The 23,513-nt window shown below is 39.5% G+C and overlaps 2 protein-coding genes across 7 annotated transcripts in view; one reads left to right on the top strand and one right to left on the bottom strand.

Annotated features, from left to right (window-relative positions):
• Window positions 1-1,918: 1,918 nt before the first annotated feature.
• Window positions 1,919-21,650, bottom strand: TATDN3 (TatD DNase domain containing 3). 5 transcript variants are annotated; one of them, XM_087439232.1, is made up of 10 exons: window positions 21,546-21,650; window positions 20,082-20,114; window positions 19,105-19,178; window positions 18,803-18,887; window positions 15,158-15,220; window positions 13,900-14,009; window positions 13,679-13,734; window positions 11,748-11,860; window positions 4,814-4,891; window positions 1,919-3,014 (listed from the first exon to the last, which is right to left on the bottom strand). In XM_087439232.1, the coding sequence occupies exons 1-10, from the start codon at window positions 21,609-21,611 to the stop codon at window positions 2,871-2,873; spliced, it is 822 nt and encodes a 273-aa protein (XP_087295358.1). In that variant the 5' UTR covers window positions 21,612-21,650; the 3' UTR covers window positions 1,919-2,870. The 5 variants fall into 5 exon arrangements, with proteins under 5 accessions (XP_087295358.1, XP_087295348.1, XP_087295370.1 ...); XM_087439222.1 differs by having other exon boundaries at window positions 4,814-4,894; XM_087439244.1 differs by lacking the exon at window positions 21,546-21,650 and adding an exon at window positions 21,362-21,523 and having other exon boundaries at window positions 4,814-4,894.
• Window positions 21,651-21,752: 102 nt separating this feature from the next.
• The window catches only part of NSL1 (NSL1 component of MIS12 kinetochore complex), a 36,926-nt gene continuing 35,165 nt past the window's right edge, over window positions 21,753-23,513 (top strand). For both annotated transcript variants that reach the window (XM_087439280.1, XM_004424895.3), the window contains exon 1: window positions 21,753-22,000. In XM_087439280.1, the coding sequence (XP_087295406.1) occupies window positions 21,767-22,000 (234 nt within the window). In that variant the 5' untranslated portion in view covers window positions 21,753-21,766. The remainder of the gene's footprint in view (window positions 22,001-23,513) is intronic.

Consider the following 23,513-nt stretch of genomic DNA (forward strand, 5'->3'; position numbering starts at 1 on the left):
ACTGTCCTTTCATAGCTTTAGGAAGAGATAATTCATCAGATATCTATGATATGAGTAACAAAATGTATTGATTGGCTTTGTAAGGTGCTCATTTGTTTTGGAAGTCCCTGAGAACATTATTCTATGAAGATTTTTTAGGTTAGGGCAGATGTATGAGAACAGATAGAATAATTTTGATGTTATTTTCCTAGAAGCATTGGGATAGATCAAGTGAAGTTTAGACAGCCCCTCCAGATTTGTAACCCCCAAAACTTCTACTGAGCATAGCTATAAAGCATTCCTCCATCTTCTACTTGTCTTCAGTTTTACCTTTAACCTCACATTCTACTCCTCTCTTTCCCCCGACCCCCAGACCCCAGAAGTCCCAATTATTAGCCCTTGTATGAGCTAATACAGAGTCATCAGAGGTTGTGAAAGGGCCAGCATTGTGTTAGAACAGCAATGATTTCTACAGCTTCCTGATCAGTGTTAAATATATCACAACCTGGAATTCCTGTAAGTAGAGGCCGTATTAGGGTTTTCCAGAGAAATAAAGCCAGTGGGGTGTGTGTGTGTGTGTGTGTATTATATATATGGGATATATTGAGAGAGAGGGAGAGATTGAGATTCATTTGAAGGAATTGGCTCACATGATTGTGGAGGCTGGCAAGTCCAAAATCTGCAGGGTACGCCAGCAGGCTGGAGACCCAGGGAAGAGTTGATGTGCAGTTTGAGTCTGAAGGCAGTCTGCTGGCAGAATTCCTTCTTGCTTTAGGAGGTCAGCTTTTTTCTATTAAGGACTTCAACCGATTGGATGAGGCCCACCCACATTATGAAGGGTAATCAGCTATACTCAAAGCCCACCAATTTACATGCTCATCTCATCTGAAAAATACCTTCACAGAAATATATTCTAGATATCTCTAACTAGTTTTTGACCAAATTTCTGGCTACTGTGGCCTAGCCAAGTTGACACATAAAATTAACCATCAGTGAGGCTGTCCTCCACAATAACACTTTCTCTTATGAGGATTCTTTGGCATTTGGAGGACCCAGGCCAATGCTCATGGTTCTAAGTTTCCCACTCTCTGAATTCCGCTGCAGTGGATCTGGTGACTCTGGCCTTACACATGTATCCTAGAACCAGAGAGGAGGAGAGGGGGCCCCACACTACAAAATCCACCATCCTCAGCTCTAGCAGATAGCTTGGGAAATCCACAGGGAAGCCTTGGTATAATCCTGGAGAGATTTAGTAAAGAGCAAGACTGATTGGCACTCTGAAGGAACTGTAAGAAATTTTCTATTTTTTTGTTTTTTGGGAGGAAGATCAGCCCTGAGCTAACATCCATGCCAATCCTCCTTTTTTTTTCTTTTTGCCGAGGAAGACTGGCCCTGAGCTAACATCCGTGCCGATCTTCCTCCACTTTATGTGGCACATCGCCGCAGCACGGCCTGACAAGCGGTGCATGCCCGGGATCCAAACCCAGGCTGCCAGCAGCTGAGCACATGCACTTAACTGCTATGCCACGGGGCCGGCCCCTCTCTATACATTTTATTTTATTTATTTTTTGTGAGGAAGATTAGCCCTGAGCTAACATCTGTTGCCAATCCTCTTCTTCTTCTTCTTTTTTTTTTTGCTGAGGAAGATTGGCCCTGGACTAACATCTATGCCCACCTTCCTCTACTTTATATGGGATGCTGCCACAGCATGGCTTGATAAGCAGTGTGTCGGTCTGTGCCCGGGATCTGAACCTGCAAACCCTGGGCCGCCGCAGCAGAGTGCACGAACTTAACCGCTACGCCACCAGGCTGGCCTTCTCTATATATTGTAAAGAATTTTAGGTATTTCAATGATAATTTTAAACACCCTAACTTACGTTAATAAATGCTTCCAGTTGGTCCCAAGATAAGCAAGTTGGAGGAAAGAGATGAAAACAGATTTGCATGTAGAGTTCCTTTATAGGTAACTACTGATTTCAGAAAATGTCTGTTAAAATGGACTTTCCCTGATAATATATGTTCACTAGTTAAGTAAATTTGTTTGGTGACAGCATTTCATTGATGAGCTTTGCTGAGGGTAGCTATATGAGACACCCCAAGTTCAGAGAGGAACCCTGGGAAATGAGGCTGAATGGAGATCTCTTGTGAACTCTGGGGATTGGGGAGAAGTTCCCCTAGGACTTGTTCTGCACGCAGTTTTGGGATAAAACTTCATAGGCTTGATCCTTTGTCTGATTCCAAAGGGTGTATTCTTTCTGGCCTAATTAATTTCTGGCTTTTCTCCTGAGCCCCCAACAAGAGGCCTTCCATGATAAAAGTACTAATAAACAGGCAATTGTGGCTACTGACCAATTGCAAGGCATCCTTCAGGGCTAATGGCTCAAGACATCTCTGGGGTTAAGGTTACCAGAGAAATTCAATGTGCTTCTTTCCCATCCTGATTTTTTTTTTTTTTTTGTGAGGAAGATCAGCCCTGAGCTAACATCCATGCCAATCCTCCTCTTTTTGCTAAGGAAGACTGGCCCTGGGCTAACATCTGGGCCCATCTTCCTCCACTTTATATGGGACGCCGCCACAGCATGGCCTGACAAGCAGTGCATGGATGCACGCCTGGGATCCGAACCTGGGCCGCCATCAGTGGAGCGTGCACACTTAACCGCTATGCCACAAGGCCAGCCCCTGCTAGGACTCTTTTCACTGAAAAGCAGTGCAAGGTAGAATTAGAACCCAGGGTTTCAGGGTTCAAGCCCAGTGTTTTTTCTAAGAGAAAAATTTCTCTAATAGTATTATCTTCTAAATCTCTATATAATATAGCTTCCTCAATTCAGACTCCTCATCAGAACACTTCTTGTCCTCAAATGCTGCCCCCTGCAGTCGATTTGGTTTCGAAGCTATTTCTGGAGCATGTGCTGAACCTTGGGGAACAGTCTCAATGCATTCTGCGTGGTCACTTCCATAACTTCTTCCACTGAGATCCCTTTCACCTGGGCAATATATTCTGCTGAAATGGAGATGTTTTGGGGCTCATTCCGTACCTAAAACAGAACAAAGCAGAAACTAAATCAAATATGACACCTAAGGGAAGCAATCCTTGGAGACTGCAGATAAAACAGAAAAAAATGAGTTGGTAAAAACACCTGATGAGCTTTTTTTTTTTTATTGGGGGTGGCGGAAGGAGGTGAGGCTGGGGAGAAGGTCCTGAACCTCAGCTTAAAAGCTATGGCTATAACATTGATTGTAAGTCTATGTTGCTCTTGAAAAGAGCCCTGGAATATATATATATATATTTTTTGTGAGGAAGATTAGCCCTGAGCTAACATCCCTTGCCAATCTTCCTCTTTTTGCTGAGGAAGACTGGCCCTGGGCTAACATCAGTGCCCATCTCTCTCTACTTTATATGGGATGCAGCCAAAGCATGGCTTGATAAGCGGTGCATAGGTCCATGCTTGGGTTCTGAACCTGTGAACCCCAGGCAGCCGAAGTGGAGAACAGGAGCTTAACCGCTACTCCACCAGGCCGGCCCACTAACTGGATATTAATTAGCAAAATGCACATAGCAATCACAAATAATCATAGTTTATTAACAATCACTACTGCTCCCAAACCTCTAAATCTCGAGTGCCAGTCCTCTGAATCTGGTAGGCACAGAGACACAGATCTCACGGGCAGCAGGGCACTTAGTAAGCTACACATTGGGAGGTGATTGTAATAGGTACTGTCTAAAGGAAATAAAGCAGATACTGTGGCTTCCTGTCAGAAGATTATAATTTAAAATAGTAGCAATATTTAAAATATGATTCTTTGTGGCCTACAATAACAAAATGTACAGCAAAGATCACATAAATCTATGACTATATCAATACTTGTACTGAAAGAAATACAGCCTCATTATAACATGCTAATTAAACTGTATTTTATTTATTTATTTTCCCCCAAAGCCCCAGTAGATAGTTGTATGTCACAGGTGTACATCCTTCTAGTTGCTGTATGTGGGACACGGCCCCAGCATGGCCGGAGAAGCGGTGCATTGGTGCGCGCCCGGGATCCGAACCCGGGCCACCAGCAGCAGAGCGCGCGCACTTAACCGCCAAGCCACGGGGCCGGCCCTAACATGCTAATTAAAAGAAGAAAGATAAACATTTATTCACCATCTACTATATACCAGATACTGCTAAGTGCTTTCATATACATTACTTCATTTAATGCTCACTGTAATACTTTTTTTTTTTTTTTAAGATTTTATTTTTTTTCCCCAAAGCCCCAGTAGATAGTTGTATGTCATAGTTGCACATCCTTCTAGTTGCTGTATGTGGGACGCGGCCTCAGCATGGCGGTAGAAGCGTTGTGTCGGTGCGCGCCCGGGATCCGAACCCGGGCCGCCAGTAGCGGAGCGCGCGCACTTAACCGCTAAGCCACGGGGCCGGCCCTGCTCACTGTAATACTTTAAAGTATTTTATCATTTATTATTTTGTCCACATTTTATAAGAACCAGTTTCAGAGAGATTAAGTAACTTGCCCAAAGTCACACAGCTAGTGGGTAGCAGAGACAGGATTTGAATCCAGGTCTTTCTGAATCTAGACATTGAGCTTTTTACTATACTGGTCTGGCTCTCATTATTACATAAATTAGGACATGGCCCATATCAAATAATCTTCTCTGGAGCACAACAGCTATATTTAGAAAAGACCTGAAATTAAGTTAATATAACCTCTTAATCTAGCATTAAAATAGGATTTCAATGTATTCACACTATAAAGAGAAACACAGCTAAACTAAAAATAGCTCAAATGAAAGCTACAATCTAAATAATGTAGAAATTAGAAAATCATTTACCTGTTTTTCTGGTCCCAGTGCAGGTGAATCTGTTTCCAAGCAAATTGAAGTTAAAGGCAACTGTTTCAGGAGTTTCTGCTTCTTAGAGAAAAGAGAAAGCTAGTAAGTATAAAACATGAGAAATAAAGATAAAAAAAAAGGAGCATTAAACCATGACAAAGAATATGCCAAGGAACCCTACTCTGCAAGAACCTAAAATTCATGCTTTAATATTCAGTTAATAAACGTTCACTCTGTTGTCCTCATTCCACTACTAACAGATTTAAACAGAAACATTCATTGCCTAAAATTATCCAAAGCCCCCAGGGATCCAAGGAGTAGTAACCAATAGCAAAAAATGAGGTACACCCAGGAAGAAAGCCAAACATCTGATATCACAGGCCCACTGAAAGATCCCAGGAAGAGACTTCCATTGTTTCTCCACCACCACCACACTCAGTGTTTCTCTCAACCATCTACTTTAAGTCACTCACGGCTTTATGTTTATAAATCCAAAGCTCATATGCACATTTGAAACTTCAGATCGGGTGGTAGATGGTTTTATTTTCTTGTTTATTATTTTCTGACTGGATTATAAGGAAAGCAATTAACTCAAGGAGTTTTATACCAAGAACATAATTCTCTTGCTGCCGCTGCACTTTTAAATAAAAAATAGGAAGGAGACACATGATGCAAAGTAGGACACTGTTAAAATAAAATATTTTAAGATTAAAATTTCAAAGCAGGGAAACTGGTATGCTCATACACTGTTGGTAAATAAAAGTTAAACTGGTATAAACTTTCTTGAAGGGAATGTGACAATTTAACCAAACATTTGAAACTGTACACCCTCTTCCTCAATGATTCCATTTATAGGCAATAACTGCACAAGTGTGCATATGTTTTTGTGGATGTACAAAGGTATTCACTGAAGCACTGTTTATAACAGTGAAAAACTAGAGACAATTTAACCTTTACTTAAGGTAATACTTAAATAAATTATGGTACATCCATATTGTGAAATCTTATGCAATCATTTTAAAGATGAGGTAGGTCCATATTTATAGACACAAACAGCTATCCATGAAGCTCATTCAAAACAAACAAAAAGATTAAGGTATCTCCTTATTTTATCTGAATCAATGTTAACAATGATTATCTCTGAGTGGTAGGATTTGAAGTTGACTTGAAATTTGTTCCTTTCTGGTGTTTCAGTTTTCTATAATGTACAAATATTATCTTTAAAATTAGAAAAAAAGGGCTGGCCCCGTGGTGTAGTGGTTAAGTTCGTGTGCTCCGCTTCGATGGCCTGGGGTTCGCAGGCTCGAATCCTGGGGGCGGTCCTGTGCACTGCTCATCAAGCCATGTGTGGTGGCATCCCACATACAAAATGGAGGCAGATAGGCACAGATGTTAGCTCAGGGCTAATCTTCCTCAGCAAAAGGCGGAGGATTGGCAACAGATGTTAGCTCAGAGCCAATCTTCCTCACAAAGTAAATAAATAAATTAATTAATTAATAAAATAAAATAAAATTAGAAAAAAATAGCATTTTAGTTTTAGAAAAGAAACGATACCACAGCTAAAGATTACTACTAAATAAGAAATTTCTCTGCAAATGATAAAAGAAAAATAAAAATAATCTTGGACTATCAATTAACTTGACCTAACTGACACCTCTACACTACTCCACCCTACAACAGCAGAATACACATTCTTTTTAAGTGTGTATGTTCTATTCACCAAGATAGACCATATTCTGGGCTATTAAACAAACCTCAACCAATTTGAAAAAATTAAAATCATATAATGTATGTTTCCTGAACACAACAGAATTAAACTAGAAATCAGTAACAAAAAGATATCAGGAAAATTCCTAAGTATTTGGAAATTAACATACTTTTAAATAATCGATATGGTCAAGAAGGAAGTCACAAGGTAAACTAGAAAATATTTTGAACTGAAAAAAAGTGAAAATACAGCATATATCAAAATTCGTGGATTGTAACTACAAGAAGTGGTTACTGCTAATGCAACTACAGCATTAAATGTTTATATTACAAAATAAGAAAAGTTTCAAGTAAATAATCCTAGGTTCTATCTTAAAAAACTATAAAAAGGATAATATATAACAAACAAGTAGAATTCATCCTAGGAAAGCAAGGTTGGTTCAACATTAGAAAATCAATCAATATAATTTACAGGCTAAGAAAAGAAAAACAAGGGGGCCAGCCCGGTGGCGCAGCAGTTAAGCGCGTGTGCTCTGCTTCGGCGGCCCAGGGTTTGTGGGTTCGGATCCCAGGCACGCACCAACACACCGCATGTCAAGCCATGCTGTGGCGGCGTCCCACATAAAGTAGAGGAAGATGGGCACGGATGTTAGGCCAGGGCCAATCTGCCTCAGCAAAAAAGAGGAGGATTGGCATCGGATGTTAGCTCAGCGCTGATCTTTCCCGCAAAAAAAAAGAAAAGAAAAACCATATGATCATCTCAGTAGACACAGAAAAAGCATTTGACAAAATCCAACATCTGTTTTTGATAAAAACTCTCAGCAGACTAGAAACAGAAGGAACTTCCCAAACCTGATAAAAAGGTATCTATGAAAAACCTGCAGCTAATATCAAACAACGGTAAAAGAATGAATGCTTTCCCCCTGATCAGGAAAAAGGCAAGGCTGTCTGCTTTTACCACTTCTATTCAACATTCTACTGGTAGCTGTATCCAGTTAAATGAAGCATGAAAAAGAAATAAAGGTTGGGCCAGCCCCGTGGCTTAGCGGTTAAGTGCACGTGCTCCGCTGCTGGCGGCCCGGGTTCAGATCACGAGCGCGCACCAACGCACCACTTGTCCAGCCATACTGAGGCGGCGTCCCACATACAGCAACTAGAAGGATGCACAACTATGACATGCAACTATCTACTGGGGCTTTGGGGGAAAAAAAAAGGAGGAGGGTTGGCAATAGATGTTAGCTCAGAGCCGGTCTTCCTCGGCAAAAAAAGAGGAGGACTGGCATGGATGTTAGCTCAGGGCTGATCTTCCTCACAAACAAACAAAAAAAAGAAATAAAGGGCACAAATATTGGAAAGACAAAGGTAAAACTGCCTTTATTCATGGATGACATGATTATCTACATAAAAAAGTCCTGAAAAATCTACAAAACTCTACTAGAACTAATAAATGATTCAGCAAGGTCACTTGATAAAAGTTTAATATATAAAAATCAACTATATTTCTATATACTAGCAATGAATAATTGGTAACTAAAACTTTAAAACCAGTACCATTTAAAATAGAATGAAAACTATGCAATACTTCTCATATTTAACTAAATCTAAATCTAACTAAATATGTGTATGATTTACGACAAAAATTATAAAACATTGATGAGACAAATCAAAGATCTAAATAAAGAGATACACTGTGTTCATGTCAATTATCCCCAAATTGATCTATAGATTCAATAGAATCCCAATAAAAATCCCATCCAGTGTTTTTTGTAGAAATCATCAAGCTGATTCTAATATATATGGAAAAGCAAAGGCCTTAGGATAGCCAAAATGATTTTGAAAATAAAGAACTAATTGGAAGACTCCTACAATCTGATTTCAAAACTTAATATAAATCTAATGTAATCATGATAGTGTGATACTGGCATAAGGACAGACATACATCAATGGAACATAATCAAAAAATGAGAAATAGACTCAGATGTATGGCGAATTTATTATTTTTTTAAAGTGCCAAAGTAAATGGAGAAATTATGGCGTTTTCAACAAACTGTACCGGAACTGGACGTTTATAGGCAAAAAAAACCTTGACTCATACCTCACATCTTATACAAAATAGATCACACACTTAAACATAAAATTAAATCTATAAATCTTCTAGAAAAAAACATAACAGAAAATCTTTGTGACCTTGGGTTAGACAGATTTCTTAGATACAAGACTAAAAGCACAAATCTTAAAAAAAAATCGATTAACTGTAGTTCATGAAAATTAAGAATTTTTGCTCTCTGAAAGACACTGTTAAGAAAATGAAGGACTGGGAGAAGATATCTGCAGGACATAGCAGACAAACACTTGTATCCAGAATATATAAAGAACTCTGTGAACTCAATAATAAGAAAACAATCCAAATAAAATGGGGCAAAATATTTGAACAGAATTTCACTAAAGAGATGTGGATGTATGGATGGTAAATAAGCACATGAAAAGATGTGCTTTTAAACGTCATTAGCCATTGAGGAAATGCAAACAAAAACCACAATGAGCGTGACTACACATGTATTAGAATAGCTAAACAGAAATTACAAGACCAAGGATGCAGAACCAAAACTTTGACATATTGCTGGTGGGAATCCAAAATGGTACAGCCACTTTGGAAATCAGTTTGACAGGGTTTTTTTTTTTTTTTTTTTGTGAGGAAGATCAGCCCTGAGCTAACATCCATGCCAATCCTCCTCTTTTTGCTGAGGAAGACTGGCCCTGAGCTAACATTCGTGCCCATCTTCCTCTACTTTATGTGGGACGCTGCCACAGGATGGTCTGACAAGCAGTGTGTCAGTGCACACCAGGGATCCGAACCCAGGCCGCCAGCAGCAGAGGGTGCACACTTAACCGCTACGCCACGGGGCCGGCCCTGATGGTTTCTTATTAAGGTAAACGTACACTTACCTTATGAACCAGCAATGCCACTTCTAGGCATTAATGCAAGAGAAATGAAAATACATGTGCAAACAAAGATCTGTATGTGAATGTTTATAGAAGCTCTATTCATAATAGCCCCAAACTGGAAGCAATCCAAATGTTCATCAACTAGTAAATGGATACACCGTGGAACAATCATATGCAAGTGACTCAGCAATCAGAATGAACGGACTACTTATATATGCAGGAACATGGATGAATCCAAAAGGATTAAGTTAAGTAAAAGAAGCCAGACTCAAACACCTACATAAATGATTTCATTTATATGACATTCTAGAAAAGGTAAATCCATAGGGACAGAAATCAGATCAGTGGTACCCAGGGACTAGGGGTGGAGGGAGGGATTTACTAGAAAGGCACATAGAGCAACTTTTTGGGATGATGGAAATATTCTATATCTTGAATATGGTGGTAGTTACATGACAGTATATACTTGTCAGAACCCAGAATTCTCTATCTAAAAAGGGTGAATCACTATAGGTATAATCTTTAATAAACCTGACTTTAAAAACTACAATTCAAAACACAATAAAACAGAGAGATGATTGCTATTGGAGATACTAAACAAATTTTTTAGCTATACCTCAATTCTGTACTTTCTTTACTTACGCTAGTTTTGGAATACTGATACTTACTATATTTCATACAATTTAAGGTGCCATTGATTGAAACATGTATCTCAATTTCACAGACAATAAAATATGAAAAACACAAGTGTCTTAAAATTGATGAAATAAGGTAAATTAACTAAGATTAGTTTCCACTTCTTTTTTTATTGATGTAATTCACATACCATAATATTCAACTTTTAAAAGTGTACAATTCAGCGGTTTTTACCATATTCACAAGGTTGTACAACCATCACCACTATCTAATTGCAGAACATTTTCATCACCCCAAAAAGAAACCCCCTCCTGGTTAGCAGTCACTTCCTGTTTTCCTTACCATTAGTAACCACTAATCTACTTTCTGTCTCTATGGAGTTGCCTAGTCTGGACATTTCATATAAAGGGATTGATATAACATGTGGTCTTTTGTGTCTAGCTGCTTTTCCTTAGCATAATGTTTTCAAAGTTCATCCATGTTTTAGCATGAATCAGTACTTCATTCCTTTTAATGATGGAATTATATTCCACTATATAGGTATATCAATTTTGTTTATTCACTCATCAGTTGATGGACATATGAGTTATTTCTACCTTTTGGCTATTACGAATAATGCTATTATAAATATTCATGTACAAATTTGTGTGTGGATATGTTTTCATTTTTCTTGGGTGTCTACCTAGGAGTGGAATTGCTGGGTCATCCTCTATGTTTAATTTTTTGAGGAACTGAGTGGGTGTGAAGTGATACTTCATTTTGTCTTTGATTGGCATTTCCATAATGGCTAATGATGCTGAGCATCTTTTTTTTTTTTTTTTTTTTTTGCTGAGGAAGATTAGCCCTGAGCTAACATCTGTTGCCAATTTTCCTCATTTTTTTCTTGAGGAAGACTAGTCTTGAACTAACATCTGTGCCAATCTTCCTCTACTTTTTATACGTGGGTTGCTGCCACAGCATGGCTGATGAGTGCTGTAGGTCTGCGCCCAGGATCTGAACCCACGAATCCGGGCCGCCGAAGTGGAACATGCTCAACTTAACCACTATGCCATGGAGCTGGCCCCATGTTGAACATCATTTCATGTGCTTATGGCCATTTCTATGTCTTCTTTGGAGAAATATCTATTTAAATCCTTTGCTCATTTTTTAATTGGGTTATTTGTCTTTTTATTGTTGAGTTGTAATGGTACTTTATTTATTCTGGATACTAGACCCTTATCAGATAGTATATGATTTGCAAATATTTTTCTTATTCTAAGGGTTATCTTTTCATTTTCTTGATAGTGTCCTTTGAAACATAAAAGTTAAAAAGATTTTTTATTGTGGAAGTTTTAAATTTTGATGATGTCCAATTTATTTATTTTTTCTTTGGTTCCTTGTGCTTTTGGTGTCATATCTAAGAAATCATTGCCTAACCCAAGGTCACAAAGATTCAGAGCTGTTTTCTTCTAACGGTTTTATAATTGTAGCTCTTATATTTAGGTCTTTTATCCATTTTTGAGTTAATTTTTATGTAAGTGTGAGGTAGGGACCTGAGATTAATTTTTTTAATGTAACTAGAATATTATCAGAAGTATGTAATAAAGGCTTACATTTTAAAGTGTATTTCACAAAGTGTAAGATGAGGTTCAATGAAAGGATTTACCTGTCCGCTTCTGATGATAGAAGGAGGAATTGAGAAGAAGTACCCAGCTCTTATTCCTTCCATGGCTACAGATGGCCGACCGTCAAATGCATGTAGCAGCACTTTGTCAGCACCTCTCGAAAATTAAAGATAAATTAGGGTTCCATTTTATTTCCTTAATGAGAGGTTTTCCCATTAGTCAAATTGAGCAACAGAGATCAGAAATTTTAAGTAAACGTTGATCATTATGATATAAAGATGAGGTCTATGACTTTTTTTTTTTTTGGTGAGGAGATCAGCCTTGTGCTAACATCTGCCAATCCTCCTCTTTTTTTGCTGAGGAAGACTGGCCCTGGGCTAACATCCGTGCCCATCTTCCTTCACTCTACACGGGACGCTGCCACAGCATGGCTTGCCAAGCGATGCGTCAGTGCACGCCGGGGATCCGAACCGGCGAACCAGGGATCCGAAGCGTGCACACTTAACTGCTTGCGCCACCGGGCCAGCCCCAGGTGCTATGACTTCTAAAGGGTGGATAAATGTACAGTGTTCAAACACTGTAGAATAAAAATATAGTAAATTCTTAATCTGCAGAATAAAATTATTAAAATTGAAATACAAATTTTTAAACAATTATTTAAACTTCCTATACCATCAAATCTTTTCCAGAAGTTTGTGAACTGTCAAATTATTGTTCCTAATAGGAGGTTTCTAAGCAGTCAAATAGTCCTTAGCAAGAATGTTAGTGGAAGAAAAAGTGGGGAGCTAAAGGACTGACAAATTCAATAGTCAGAGTTGGCTTCATAAAATCACCTCCAGTTCTTAAAGGATGGCTGCTCAGCCCGCATAAAAATCATGCTCTCAGTGATTCTAGAAGTGTTCAGTACTCATCACTGAGAAACACAATGCTTTCTAGTTGCAGGTAATTATATTTACTTCTCTATTTCATACTGTTTTTTCAAATGGTAGTTGTGACCATTACTGGGTTCCAACTATGAGTTATGAAATCAATTTAGTGGGTCACAACTGACCAGTATGCACTTCATATGTATGTGTGTGCATACACACACACACACACTTATATGTGCTGATACACACATACACATAAATAATTTGCTTGTTAAACTTTTGTCAGTTTTCTGTATGTTTATATACTGAGTCTTGAAATAAAGTATATCTCTTACTGGAGATGGCCCTTTAAAAAGTTTGAAAAGTAATGCTACATGATATATTTTTACATTAGGAACAACTGGTGAAGATGACAGTGCATTTTACGTACGATGGCCACAATCTGTATAACACCATCTTCTGCAGCAGCAGCCAGAAAACATGCAAAACAGCAACTCAATGTGATTGTTTTTCTTTGCTTTATTTTTTCCACCCTCTCATCAATCAGCTGGTTAAGCTGATCAAGAAACTGGAGGTAATAATTTTTATTTTTTATTTTTTTGTGAGGAAGATCAGCTCTGAGCTAACATCTGGCACCAATCCTCCTCTTTTTGCTGAGGAAGACTGGCCCTGGGCTAACATCCGTGCCCATCTTCCTCTACTTTATAGGGGATGCCACCACAGCATGGCTTGACAAGTGGGGCGTCAGTGCGCGCCCGGGATCTGAACCCTGGGCCGCCACAGTGGAGCGTGCGCACTTAACTGCTACGCCACCAGGCTGGCCCGCAGCTAATAATTTTTAAATCAATGAATATAAACTACTTGATCCAATTTTTCATTTGCTCTATCCCGGCCTGGTAAATATCATAATCACACTGAAAGCCTTATAAACAGTAGGCTGACTTGCAAAATCACCTTGGTTGATTTCCACCCCTTTTATTATTTCCACCCCTTTTCCCTTGTCCCATTCCCTTCCCTTTAAAAATCTGGCTTGCTCTACAAGAATATGGACGGGAATTGTCAAACCTAAACATTGGGCACATTTCTCCCAGGAACCTAAATACCTTGCTCACGTAAGAGGCTGATCGTGGGTCTTCCAGCTGAGCGTGAGTGAACATTTCTGTTTAACAACAAAAAAATTTCTTTTAAGTACTTACTCTGAAAGTACTATTTTAGTTCTAGTAAAGTAATTCAGAGAAAAATAAATGTAGAGCTCCATTTCAGGAGAATCGTTATTTAATTTGCTCTACAGCTATTAACATAGAAAGAAGATTAATTAACCTACAAAGGCAAATTGAGTCTTTTGGCTAACTGGATCTGTCTGATTAGGACTTGTCTTTGCTCCTCCTTTTGTTCATCAGTGCCAGCAAATCGGGGGGAGAAATCTAGTCCAACCTGTAACAGAAAAATAAACCAGAAGTACATGTTTATGGTTTAATGAACCCCAAAAGATGTACTATGGAGTTGTACTGTCCAATAAAAATATAATGGGAACCATACATGCAAGCCACATATATAACTTTACATTTTCTAGTAGCCACATTAAAAACACTAACAATAAACAGGTGAAATTAATTTTAATAATATACTTTATTTTGATCCTATATATTCAAAATATTATTATTATATACTAATATTATTCTTTCAACACATAATCAATATAAAAAATTGAGTTCTTTTACATTCTTTTTTGGGGGTACTAAGACTTTGAAATCCTCTGTGTGTTTTATACTCATAACACCTCTCAATCTAGATCAGTCACATTTCAAGCGCTCAACAGCTGCATGTGGTCACCAACTGGACAGTGACGATTACAGATGACTGCTTCCCTTGATAGTATTTCGGCACGCATTGCTATAAGCCATATTCTGAATTTAAGTGTTAGTCTTATCTTTCATCTTCAATTAGAAGTGGACTTTATTACCAAGTGATAAAAATTTTTTACAAATACAATTTAAGTTAAAAATGTTATTTAATTACAAATTTTTGGCCTATTTAAAGTATGTTTGTATTTTAATTAACCAGAAAGATGACTCATTATTTAAGCAAAAGCAAAAACACAACAGCAAGGCATATAGAAATTCTTTTTTTTTTTTTTTTTTTTAAAGATTTTATTTATTTTATTTTTTCCCCCCAAAGCCCCAGTAGATAGTTGCATGTCATAGCTGCACATCCTTCTAGTTGCTGTATGTGGGACGCGGCCTCAGCATGGCCGGAGAAGTGGTGCGTCGGTGCACGCCCGGGATCCGAACCCCGGCCGCCAGCAGCGGAGTGCATGCACTTAACCGCTAAGCCACGGGGCCGGCCCTAGAAATTCTATTAAAGTAGTTTTCTCCCATTAACACAAGCCTATAATGGGGTTTTTCTACTGTTTCATCCCTAAGCTCTTTTGCTTACTGAGGAAGTATCAACAAACTATTTAGCTAAACAAGGTGAACATAATTATCCAAGTTAGTTACTATCAACACTGAATTAAGGATTATTTTCATATATCATACGAAAGTCTGCATTAGAAGTCATTTGATCAGCTAACACGTGTTTACCTCTCCAATTGCCAACAATCGATCCTGATAATTCTCAATGATGGGCAAAGCTACATCCAAATCCTGGGAGAAAAAAAAGTAAATTTGTTAAAATGGAAGGAGAAGGAAACTGATACTTTATAAACACTTATTATATGCCAGGCACTATGCTATACTAGGTCCTTTACATAGATTCAATACCTTTACCTCAGTTAAGGAACTAGGAATAGTAATCCTTCTACAATGGAAACTTGAGTAGAAAAATACCACACCCATCCGAGTTACAAGAATATGACTTTTTAGGAAGATTCCCACTTAAACACTTCTTTCTGTTTAGGAGGCACTTCCTGGCATTTAGGAGGACTGATTTAGATTTCCTGGAATTGCTGAGCAAGAAAAGAAAGCCACTGAGTGGTTACTTTTGTGAGTGAGTTTTTGGGAGTGCAGTTATATTCTCCTCTTAGGGTAATTATGGTTTGTGAGTTTATAATAGTGATAATCCCATACGTCCTTTGCACTATTTTCATTCATTTCTTTTGTTTTTATAGTCCTGCTTGGCCTATTTTGTCCTAAAGGTCCAACAATACAAACATTAAATATCACATATATGCTTGTGTGTTAACTATCGAAGTAACTGTGTACCACTAGTTTCCGTGATGCTACAATTCCCACTTAAAGAGAATTCACCCTTTGAGGGTTCCCTTGTTAGGCAAGGAAAAGACAAATACACGAAAAAATTCCTGTTTTTCCACTATGCTATTCAAAAGCCCAGGCTGCTGAAAGAAAGGAGAGAGAAGGAAAGGAAGGAGGAAGAAAGGGAAGGAAGGAAGGAAGGCAAAAGGGAGGAAGGAGAGATTTATTCTGAAGGATTTTAAATAATTACAACAGATTTTTTACTCAAGAAAACATTTAGTCTTCAGAACCTTTCGAACAGGGGTCAGGCTGTAACAGAAATGAGTCAAGTGGCCCAAGTAGGGACAGGAGCCAACTGGAGAGCACATGCCCTCCCTGCAGGGGGGCAGCAGACTGTGGCCAGAGAAACTGGTTTCCCGCAGCATCCCCAGGGCCTAAACTGTGCCTGGCAATAATACTTATTGAATGAACTAATTCAGGAATATGCTGAAAGATTTGTGTGATGATAGGCAATTTTCATTTTATAAACCAAGTTAATTTAACAAATGCTTACTACATACCTAGCTTTATACCACTTATTAGGGGCTTATAACAAATATGGAAAACTACACTATGGTATGGACTACTAGCGCACTAGGAATAAAATAGGAAAAACTGCTTATCTCGGGCCTTTTCCAGAGGGCTATCCTGAGAATCGATGAGTTCATATCTGCTTTGAGAATCTAGAATTACTTATATATTGTTGGTATTTTAATTATTTTTTAAGTTAAACAGCCGTATCAGTTCCATATTCATCCCCCAAATATGCCAAATCCACTCACTTCTCTTCACCTCCACTGCTACCACTCCTGTCCAATCCACCATCGCTTCTCGTATGGACTCTTCCAATAGCCTTCTAACTATTCTCTCTTCTTCCATTTCCACCCTCTTCAAAATTCACTCTTCACACCATAGCCAAGGGGATTTTGAAACTAAATCACATTTGTCACTCCTCGCTTTATTCCCGACTGACGTAAACTAAAATCCAACAGGCCCTGGATGGGGTGATGCCTGCCCGATCCCTCTGACCTCACCACTGTTACTTCCCCTTCCCTCTAGTCCCATCAGCCTTCTTTCTATCTCTTGACCACGGCAAGCCTGTTCCCACAGTAGGACGTTCGTGCTTAGTTCTTTCCTTTGTCTATAACACTCTGACCTCTCTTTTTGCATGGCCGATTCCTTTGTAGTATTCGGGTTGCAGCTCACATGTCACCGCCTCAGAGAGGCTTTCCTTGACTACACAATCTAAAAACCAGCACCCACAATCCTTATCACATAATCTTGTTTTATTGCCTTCAAAGCACTTAGTGCTCCCTAAATTTTTCCTGTTCCTGCATCTAATTATTGATGTCTGTCTGCCCCCATCTAGAATCCAGCTTCCATGACAGGGATCTTACTCTATGGTGCTTAGAGCACTGAGCTCTTTGGCATGCTGTAGGTGTTCAGTAAACACTCACTGACTGACTCATTAAACAAATACCTATTATAAAGCTCTACATAAATGAAGGAAATGCTCTTCTGCTATGATCCCCAACATTTTGGGAACTGTAACTCTGGCAATTTAGCTGATTTTATCACACTCAACAACTCATGAGAATGGGCCGGCCCCGTGGCGTAGTGGTTAAGTGTGCGCGCTCCGCTGCTGGCGGCCCGAGTTCGGATCCCAGGCACACACCGAGGCATCTCTTGTCAGGCTATGCTGTGGTGGCATCCCACATAAAAGCAGAAGAAGATGGGCACGGATGTTAGCTCAGGGCCAGTCTTCCTCAGCAAAAAGAGGAGGATTGGCATGGATGTTAGCTCAGGGCTGATCTTCCTCACAAAAAAAACCCCAAAAAACAAAAAAACACAACTCAGGAGAGCTACAGGAGAAGCATTTCTTTTTACCTTAAGTAATTTTGTTTCAAAATCAGCAATGTAGGAATACAGATTCATTAGAATAAAAAATGATAGCCCTCATATCTTAATTTTTTTTATAGGTACCAACAAGTCTTCACGTCATCAAAATAGGGCTATCAATCCCATGATGTAATAAAGTACCTCCCTAATGCTGAGTCAGGGAACAAGTCTGAAATGTAAGACATATTGACTATTGTGAGTCAGTGAGATCTTGCCGATAGGATTTTTTTAGAGAGAGTATAAAAGCAATGCAGTTTATATATATATTTTTTAATTTTATTTATTTGTTTTTTTCCCCCAAAGCCCCAGTAGATAGTTGTATGTCATAGCTGCACATCCTTCTAGTTGCTGTATGTCGGACACGGCCTCAGCATGGCCGGAGAAGCGGTGCGTCGGTGCGCGCCCGGGATCCGAACCCGGGCCGCCAGCAGCGGAGCGCGCGCACTTAACCACTAAGCCACGGGGTCGGCCCCAAGCAATGCAGTTTAACAGATTGAGAGCACTCCTAGAGTGATGGTTCTATGTTCAAAGAAGATACTGTGTACTTGAACTCATCTGTTCCTTTTTAGCACTGCACCAATGAATCTGTATCTTTCTTTTTCTGGATATTTCATCCCTTTTTATCAAAGTAATGTGACAACATGATAAAAAATGGGAAAACAAGTCACCTATAATCCTACCAGACCATCACAGCTACGATCATTTCTGTGTTTTTCTCTCCAGTCTTTTCTGTACAGAATATATTTTTACATGGATGTCACTCACAGTGAATAGATCATTTGGTATTCCGCTTTTTTCCCTACATTATGTTGTAAACATTTTCCAAGTTGCTACATAAACCTTATAATCCTCATTTTCTAGAAATGCATTATTTTTAACACTCTACAAGTTAACTAATTATTCCTTTATTTCTGAACCTCTAGGCTGTTTCCACTTTTTCTCTATTACAAATAATTCTTAACAAACATCTTTGTGAAAGAAGATAGAGTTTCCTTCTTTTGGATTATTTCCTCAGAATATAAATCAGAAAGAGTAGGATTACTGAGTCAAAAGGTATTATCTTTTTTAATGGTTCTTGTTTTATATGCCTGTTACCTTTAATGTGACACTTCTTTGGTCTTCTGGTGAAAGTCCTTGAACTGGGTGAACACCTAAGCATGGCAGGACAAACCCATTATACCTGAAAATGTAGAATGAATTAAGAAAGCAGGAATACTAGACAAGTAGACTACAATGTTACTCTAAAGAACAAGTAGAAAAGAATTTCTTTTTAGGGCCACATTAATATGATTTTTCCTTTTCATTGTCTTTAAAAATGGATGATCTTTCATACTATAAATATGACATCATAACTATGTCCTTACTGGCAACTCTTTAAATTCCTAACAAGTTAATACCTTTCTGAAAGTTGCATAATCTTTTCAAATTCTCCTGAATGTTCAGCAACCACCACAAGGGCCATAACATTGGCCTGAAACAAAAAAGAACAGAGTAGTTAGAGTCTCAAACTATACATATATCTAACATAATTAAATAAAATTGTAAAGTTTTCTGTGCTTTTAGTTATCCTTGCTCATCCACGCACGGATACCGCTGAGTACTTACCATCTTTCAGGCACTATGTTCAGTGAATATAAATATTACCACATTTAATCTACACAACCCTATGAGGTAGGCATTGCTGTAGCCCATTGTCTAGATCAGGAGACAGAGTTTTGGATGGAATCAAATAACTTGCCCAAGATCATTAGGCCTGCGTATCTCCAATGCCCACACTCCGAATTAAGCTGCTACAGTGAAAGACAGCTATATATAAAAATATCCTGGCAACCATTTCTGACTATCACCATGGGAAGACCACAAAACACTAGTTATAACAAATTTCATAAACACTTCCAAAAATTAATAACTTTTTCCCAAATAAATCAAAATATTCCAGAAAACTTTTATTATTTATCCAAGATCTTCAGAACTGACAGATGGATCAATCTGTTCCATATTGCTGGTAAGCATCGTGGCTGCAGGAACATATTTTGGATTCAGACTGTGTTGTCTCTACCATTTTACTAGCAGTGTCTCTTTGGATTACTTAGTAATCTCTAGGCCTTAGTTTCCTCATCTATAAAATGGGGGATGGTTAGCTATAAAATAGTGGCTCCCCCAGAAGCTTGTTGTTAAACATTAAATGAGATGAAGTACAGAAAGGTCTTAGCTCAGTGCCTGGCACATAGTAAATACTTAATAAATGCTACTTATTATTAACTTATTATTACTGAAGCAACATCAACACAGTATACCTGAATTTCAAGCTGTTTTAGCTTGAAATTAGTAGGAAAACCAAAAAAAAAAAGGGCTATTATAGATATTAACTTACTTTCTTGGCTTTTTCCAACACATCATCCAGATCCTAAAAGAAGCATAAGTAATCACAATTATTTGAGATGAATAAGTAACTGCTCTTTGGCTGTGTAATATCAATGCAGCTGAGGCACCATAAATGACAATGATAGCAAGGAACAGGCTGGTGGAAAGCGAAGAGCCTACACTGACCCACCTTCTGTTTATTCTTTCTTTCTCTCAGTAAAATCTGGCTCCTGTTCTCACTCCACTAAAACACAAACTGCTGTTGTCAAATATAAAGGCCACTTCTCTGTCATCCTCGTACGCTGCCCCTCAGCAGCATGAAGAGCTCCTCATGGGTCCACTCCTTGCCCCTGGAATATTTTCCACTCTCAGCTTCGGCAACACCACTCTCTTACTGGCTGCTACTTTTCAGTCTCCTTAACTGGCTCTCTTTCCTCTATCTGATTTCTGGACCCCATGCGCCTCTCTCTGTACTCACCTTAAGTGATCACATCCACAGGTTTAAATATCATCATTACGTTACTGAGTTATCTCCAGCCTACAATTCTCTCCTGAACTCAGAATTCACATTTTAAAACAATCATATGACATCTCTACTTGGATATTAGCCTGCGACATGTGCCAAACATAACTCTGTTTTCTCCTTAACAAACCCATTCCTTCTGTCTATTCTGGCCAACCTCAGTCTTCCCTCATCTCAGTAAACAGCACCACCATCCTCCAACAGCATCCTCAAGTCCTCTCTTTCCCTCCCTCTCCACATCAAATTCCTCAGCATGTACTATAGACTCTATCTCTAAAATATACCTTGACTCCATCTGCTTCTCTCAAACTCCCCTGCAACCACCATCATCTCTTGCCTACATACTGCAAAAGCCCCTCAACTGGTCTTCTAACTTCCACTCTTGCTCTCCTCTATCCATTTGCCACACAGCAGTGAAACAGTTTTTAAATGGATATCAGATCTTGTCACTCTCCTTTTTGTTAAAAAAAAGAACACTTTACTGGATCCGCGTTATCTTTCCTAATGAAATTCAAACTCCTTACTGACCTACCTCACCTATTTCCTGCCAAACTCTTCAGTCTTGATTCATGCCTCTCTCTTTCCAGCTCATCAGGCTCCATCCAGACTTTTGGTAGCATGAATGTGCCAAATTCCATCCTGTCTGGGGCCTGCGACCTGCCTGCTTTCCTCACCACCATACACCACCTCCTGGCTTGGCTGGCTCTTTGTCTTTCCAGCCCCAAATGAAGCATGGCCTCGTGAGAGGTTCCCCCCCTAAAACAGACCCCACTCTTCGTCCTCTAGTTTCCAATGTAGCGGGTGAAACATTTTGCAACTGTGATTGTGTGTGCTCTTTCTGTTTGCTTCTCTCCCCTCAGAACTGGAGCACGCGCCGCGTCGAAGCGAGCCCGTGTCGGGACAAGGACGGGACCTCCCCGCCCCCAAGGGCCCCGCGTCGCTCTCACATACGCGGTCAAAGTCTGGGGCGGAGAGGTGGCAGTGACAGTCCACCAGCCCTACGCACACCTCCCCCATCACCGCGCCGCTGCAGCCTGCTACAGGCCCGCGGAGCCTCAGCCGGAACGCGGCTGCTGCGGCGGGCCCAGTTTCCGGCCGGAAGCGGGTCCTTCCTTCAGTGGGAACGCGCACTTCCGCTCCCAGAGTCCCCGCCCACAGTTCAAACTGGCAAAATGGCGGGGGTTCCTGAGTCGGTGGTCCTTGCCCCTCCGCGGGACGTGGAGCGAATGGCCGGGACAGACGACCAGGCCTTGGTCCCCGCCGCTGCCCGAGAGGACTTCCGGGTGCACTGCACCTCGAAGCGGGCCGTGACGGAAGTGCTAGAACTGTGCGGCCACATCGTGCAAAAGCTCGGGGAGGCGCTGCCGGAGAAGATCCGAGAGCCCGCCCTGCGAGATGCGCAGTGGGTACGGGCCCTGTAGCCACCTCTTGTCTTATCACCCCCTTACCCCACACCCCGAGTCTCAGGGTGAGCCTACGCCAGGCCTCAGCAGCGTTAACGGTGCCCTCACGCCGCCGTAGCAGCAGCCTGGGGGATGAAATAGATGATAGTGTCCACTGGGTTACTTAGACTGGTGCTGTCCAGAAACCGGTGAAGTTAATTTTAATAATAAATTTTATTTAATCCCAGATATCACTTTAACATGTATTAATCTAAAGATGAATGAGATAGTTTACATTCTTTGTTCGTACTAAGCTTTCCAAATCTCGTGTTTTAAATTTACAGTACATCTCTTTTGCCACTAGCCACATTTTAGGTCCTCAGTAGCCATAACGTGGCTAGTGGTTCCCTTCTTGGACGGTGCAGACATAGATTCTATGAGGAATTCTCCAGGAAAAGGTAATTCTGGAAGTCAGTCACCAGGCTAGCTTTTGGCCTTTCCTTTTGCCTGTTGTAAAACATCTTGTAAAGAGGGTGAATATGTTTTCCCTACGAAGGTAAAATAGATAAGGAAGCTGTCTTGAGTATAAACTTCGCTATCTAAGATCAAACACTGGCTTTTATAATACGTTTCCCTTTCCTTTCTTAGATATTTTGCAAAGCCCTGAAGAAGATAGTTTTTGGGGGAAATACGCAACAAATTGAGGGGTTGGTGCCTGTCATAAATAAGCACACAGTCTATATGTAGAAAAAAAGTTTGCAGCTTATAATGCAGCACGCTTGTGTGAATGAGCACAGTGCAAACAATAAAAATAAAGGTTAAGTGGAAGAAGAATGAAGAAACACTACGTGAGTTGTGATTCTAGTTTTGTATACAGTGGCTCTTATGTCATTCCCTCTTAGCAAGCAAGGCAAGAGTAGAAACACACCTCAGGACATTTTTAGTAGTTTTTTGGGAGAAGACTGCTTTGTTGTGTAACGATCTTAGAATTTGCCCCATCTTTGGAAGTGCTAAGGAAATTAGAGCATTTAATTAACCGTACAGAAGAAGGCACTCAGCTTAATCTATTATACCTTATTTAATGGTCAATAAAGTGAATTAGAAGGTAAAGGTTTGAAGATTTTCACTACCAAGGGAATTCATTTGTGTTTTATTTTAAATAAGGGAGCAGATAAAAGGCAGAGGTTTTAGTTTTGTTGACGTATCTATCTAAAACCACATAATGTAGTAGCAGATATTCTTTAAAAAATAGTATTGGTACATCTGTGCAATGAATATTATGAAAACAGTTTGTATTCTCAGATAATCCTTGGAAGTTCATACATAAAGTAAAGGTTTTACTTTATAAAATCTTAAAAGTGTAGACTATATACTGTAACTCATTGTAATATCAGTCATTATTTGACTTATGTTTATTTTTAATTGTACAAAATTTACAGAATAAGTCCTTTTTTTTTTTTGTGAGGAAGATCAGCCCTGAGCTAACATCTGTGCTAATCCTCCTCTTTTTTTTTTTTTTTTGGCTGAGGAAGACTGG

The sequence above is a fragment of the Ceratotherium simum genome, chromosome 2 (genome assembly GCF_057802395.1).
Source record: "Ceratotherium simum simum isolate JZ-2026a chromosome 2, ASM5780239v1, whole genome shotgun sequence".
NCBI classification, from domain to species: domain Eukaryota; kingdom Metazoa; phylum Chordata; class Mammalia; order Perissodactyla; family Rhinocerotidae; genus Ceratotherium; species Ceratotherium simum.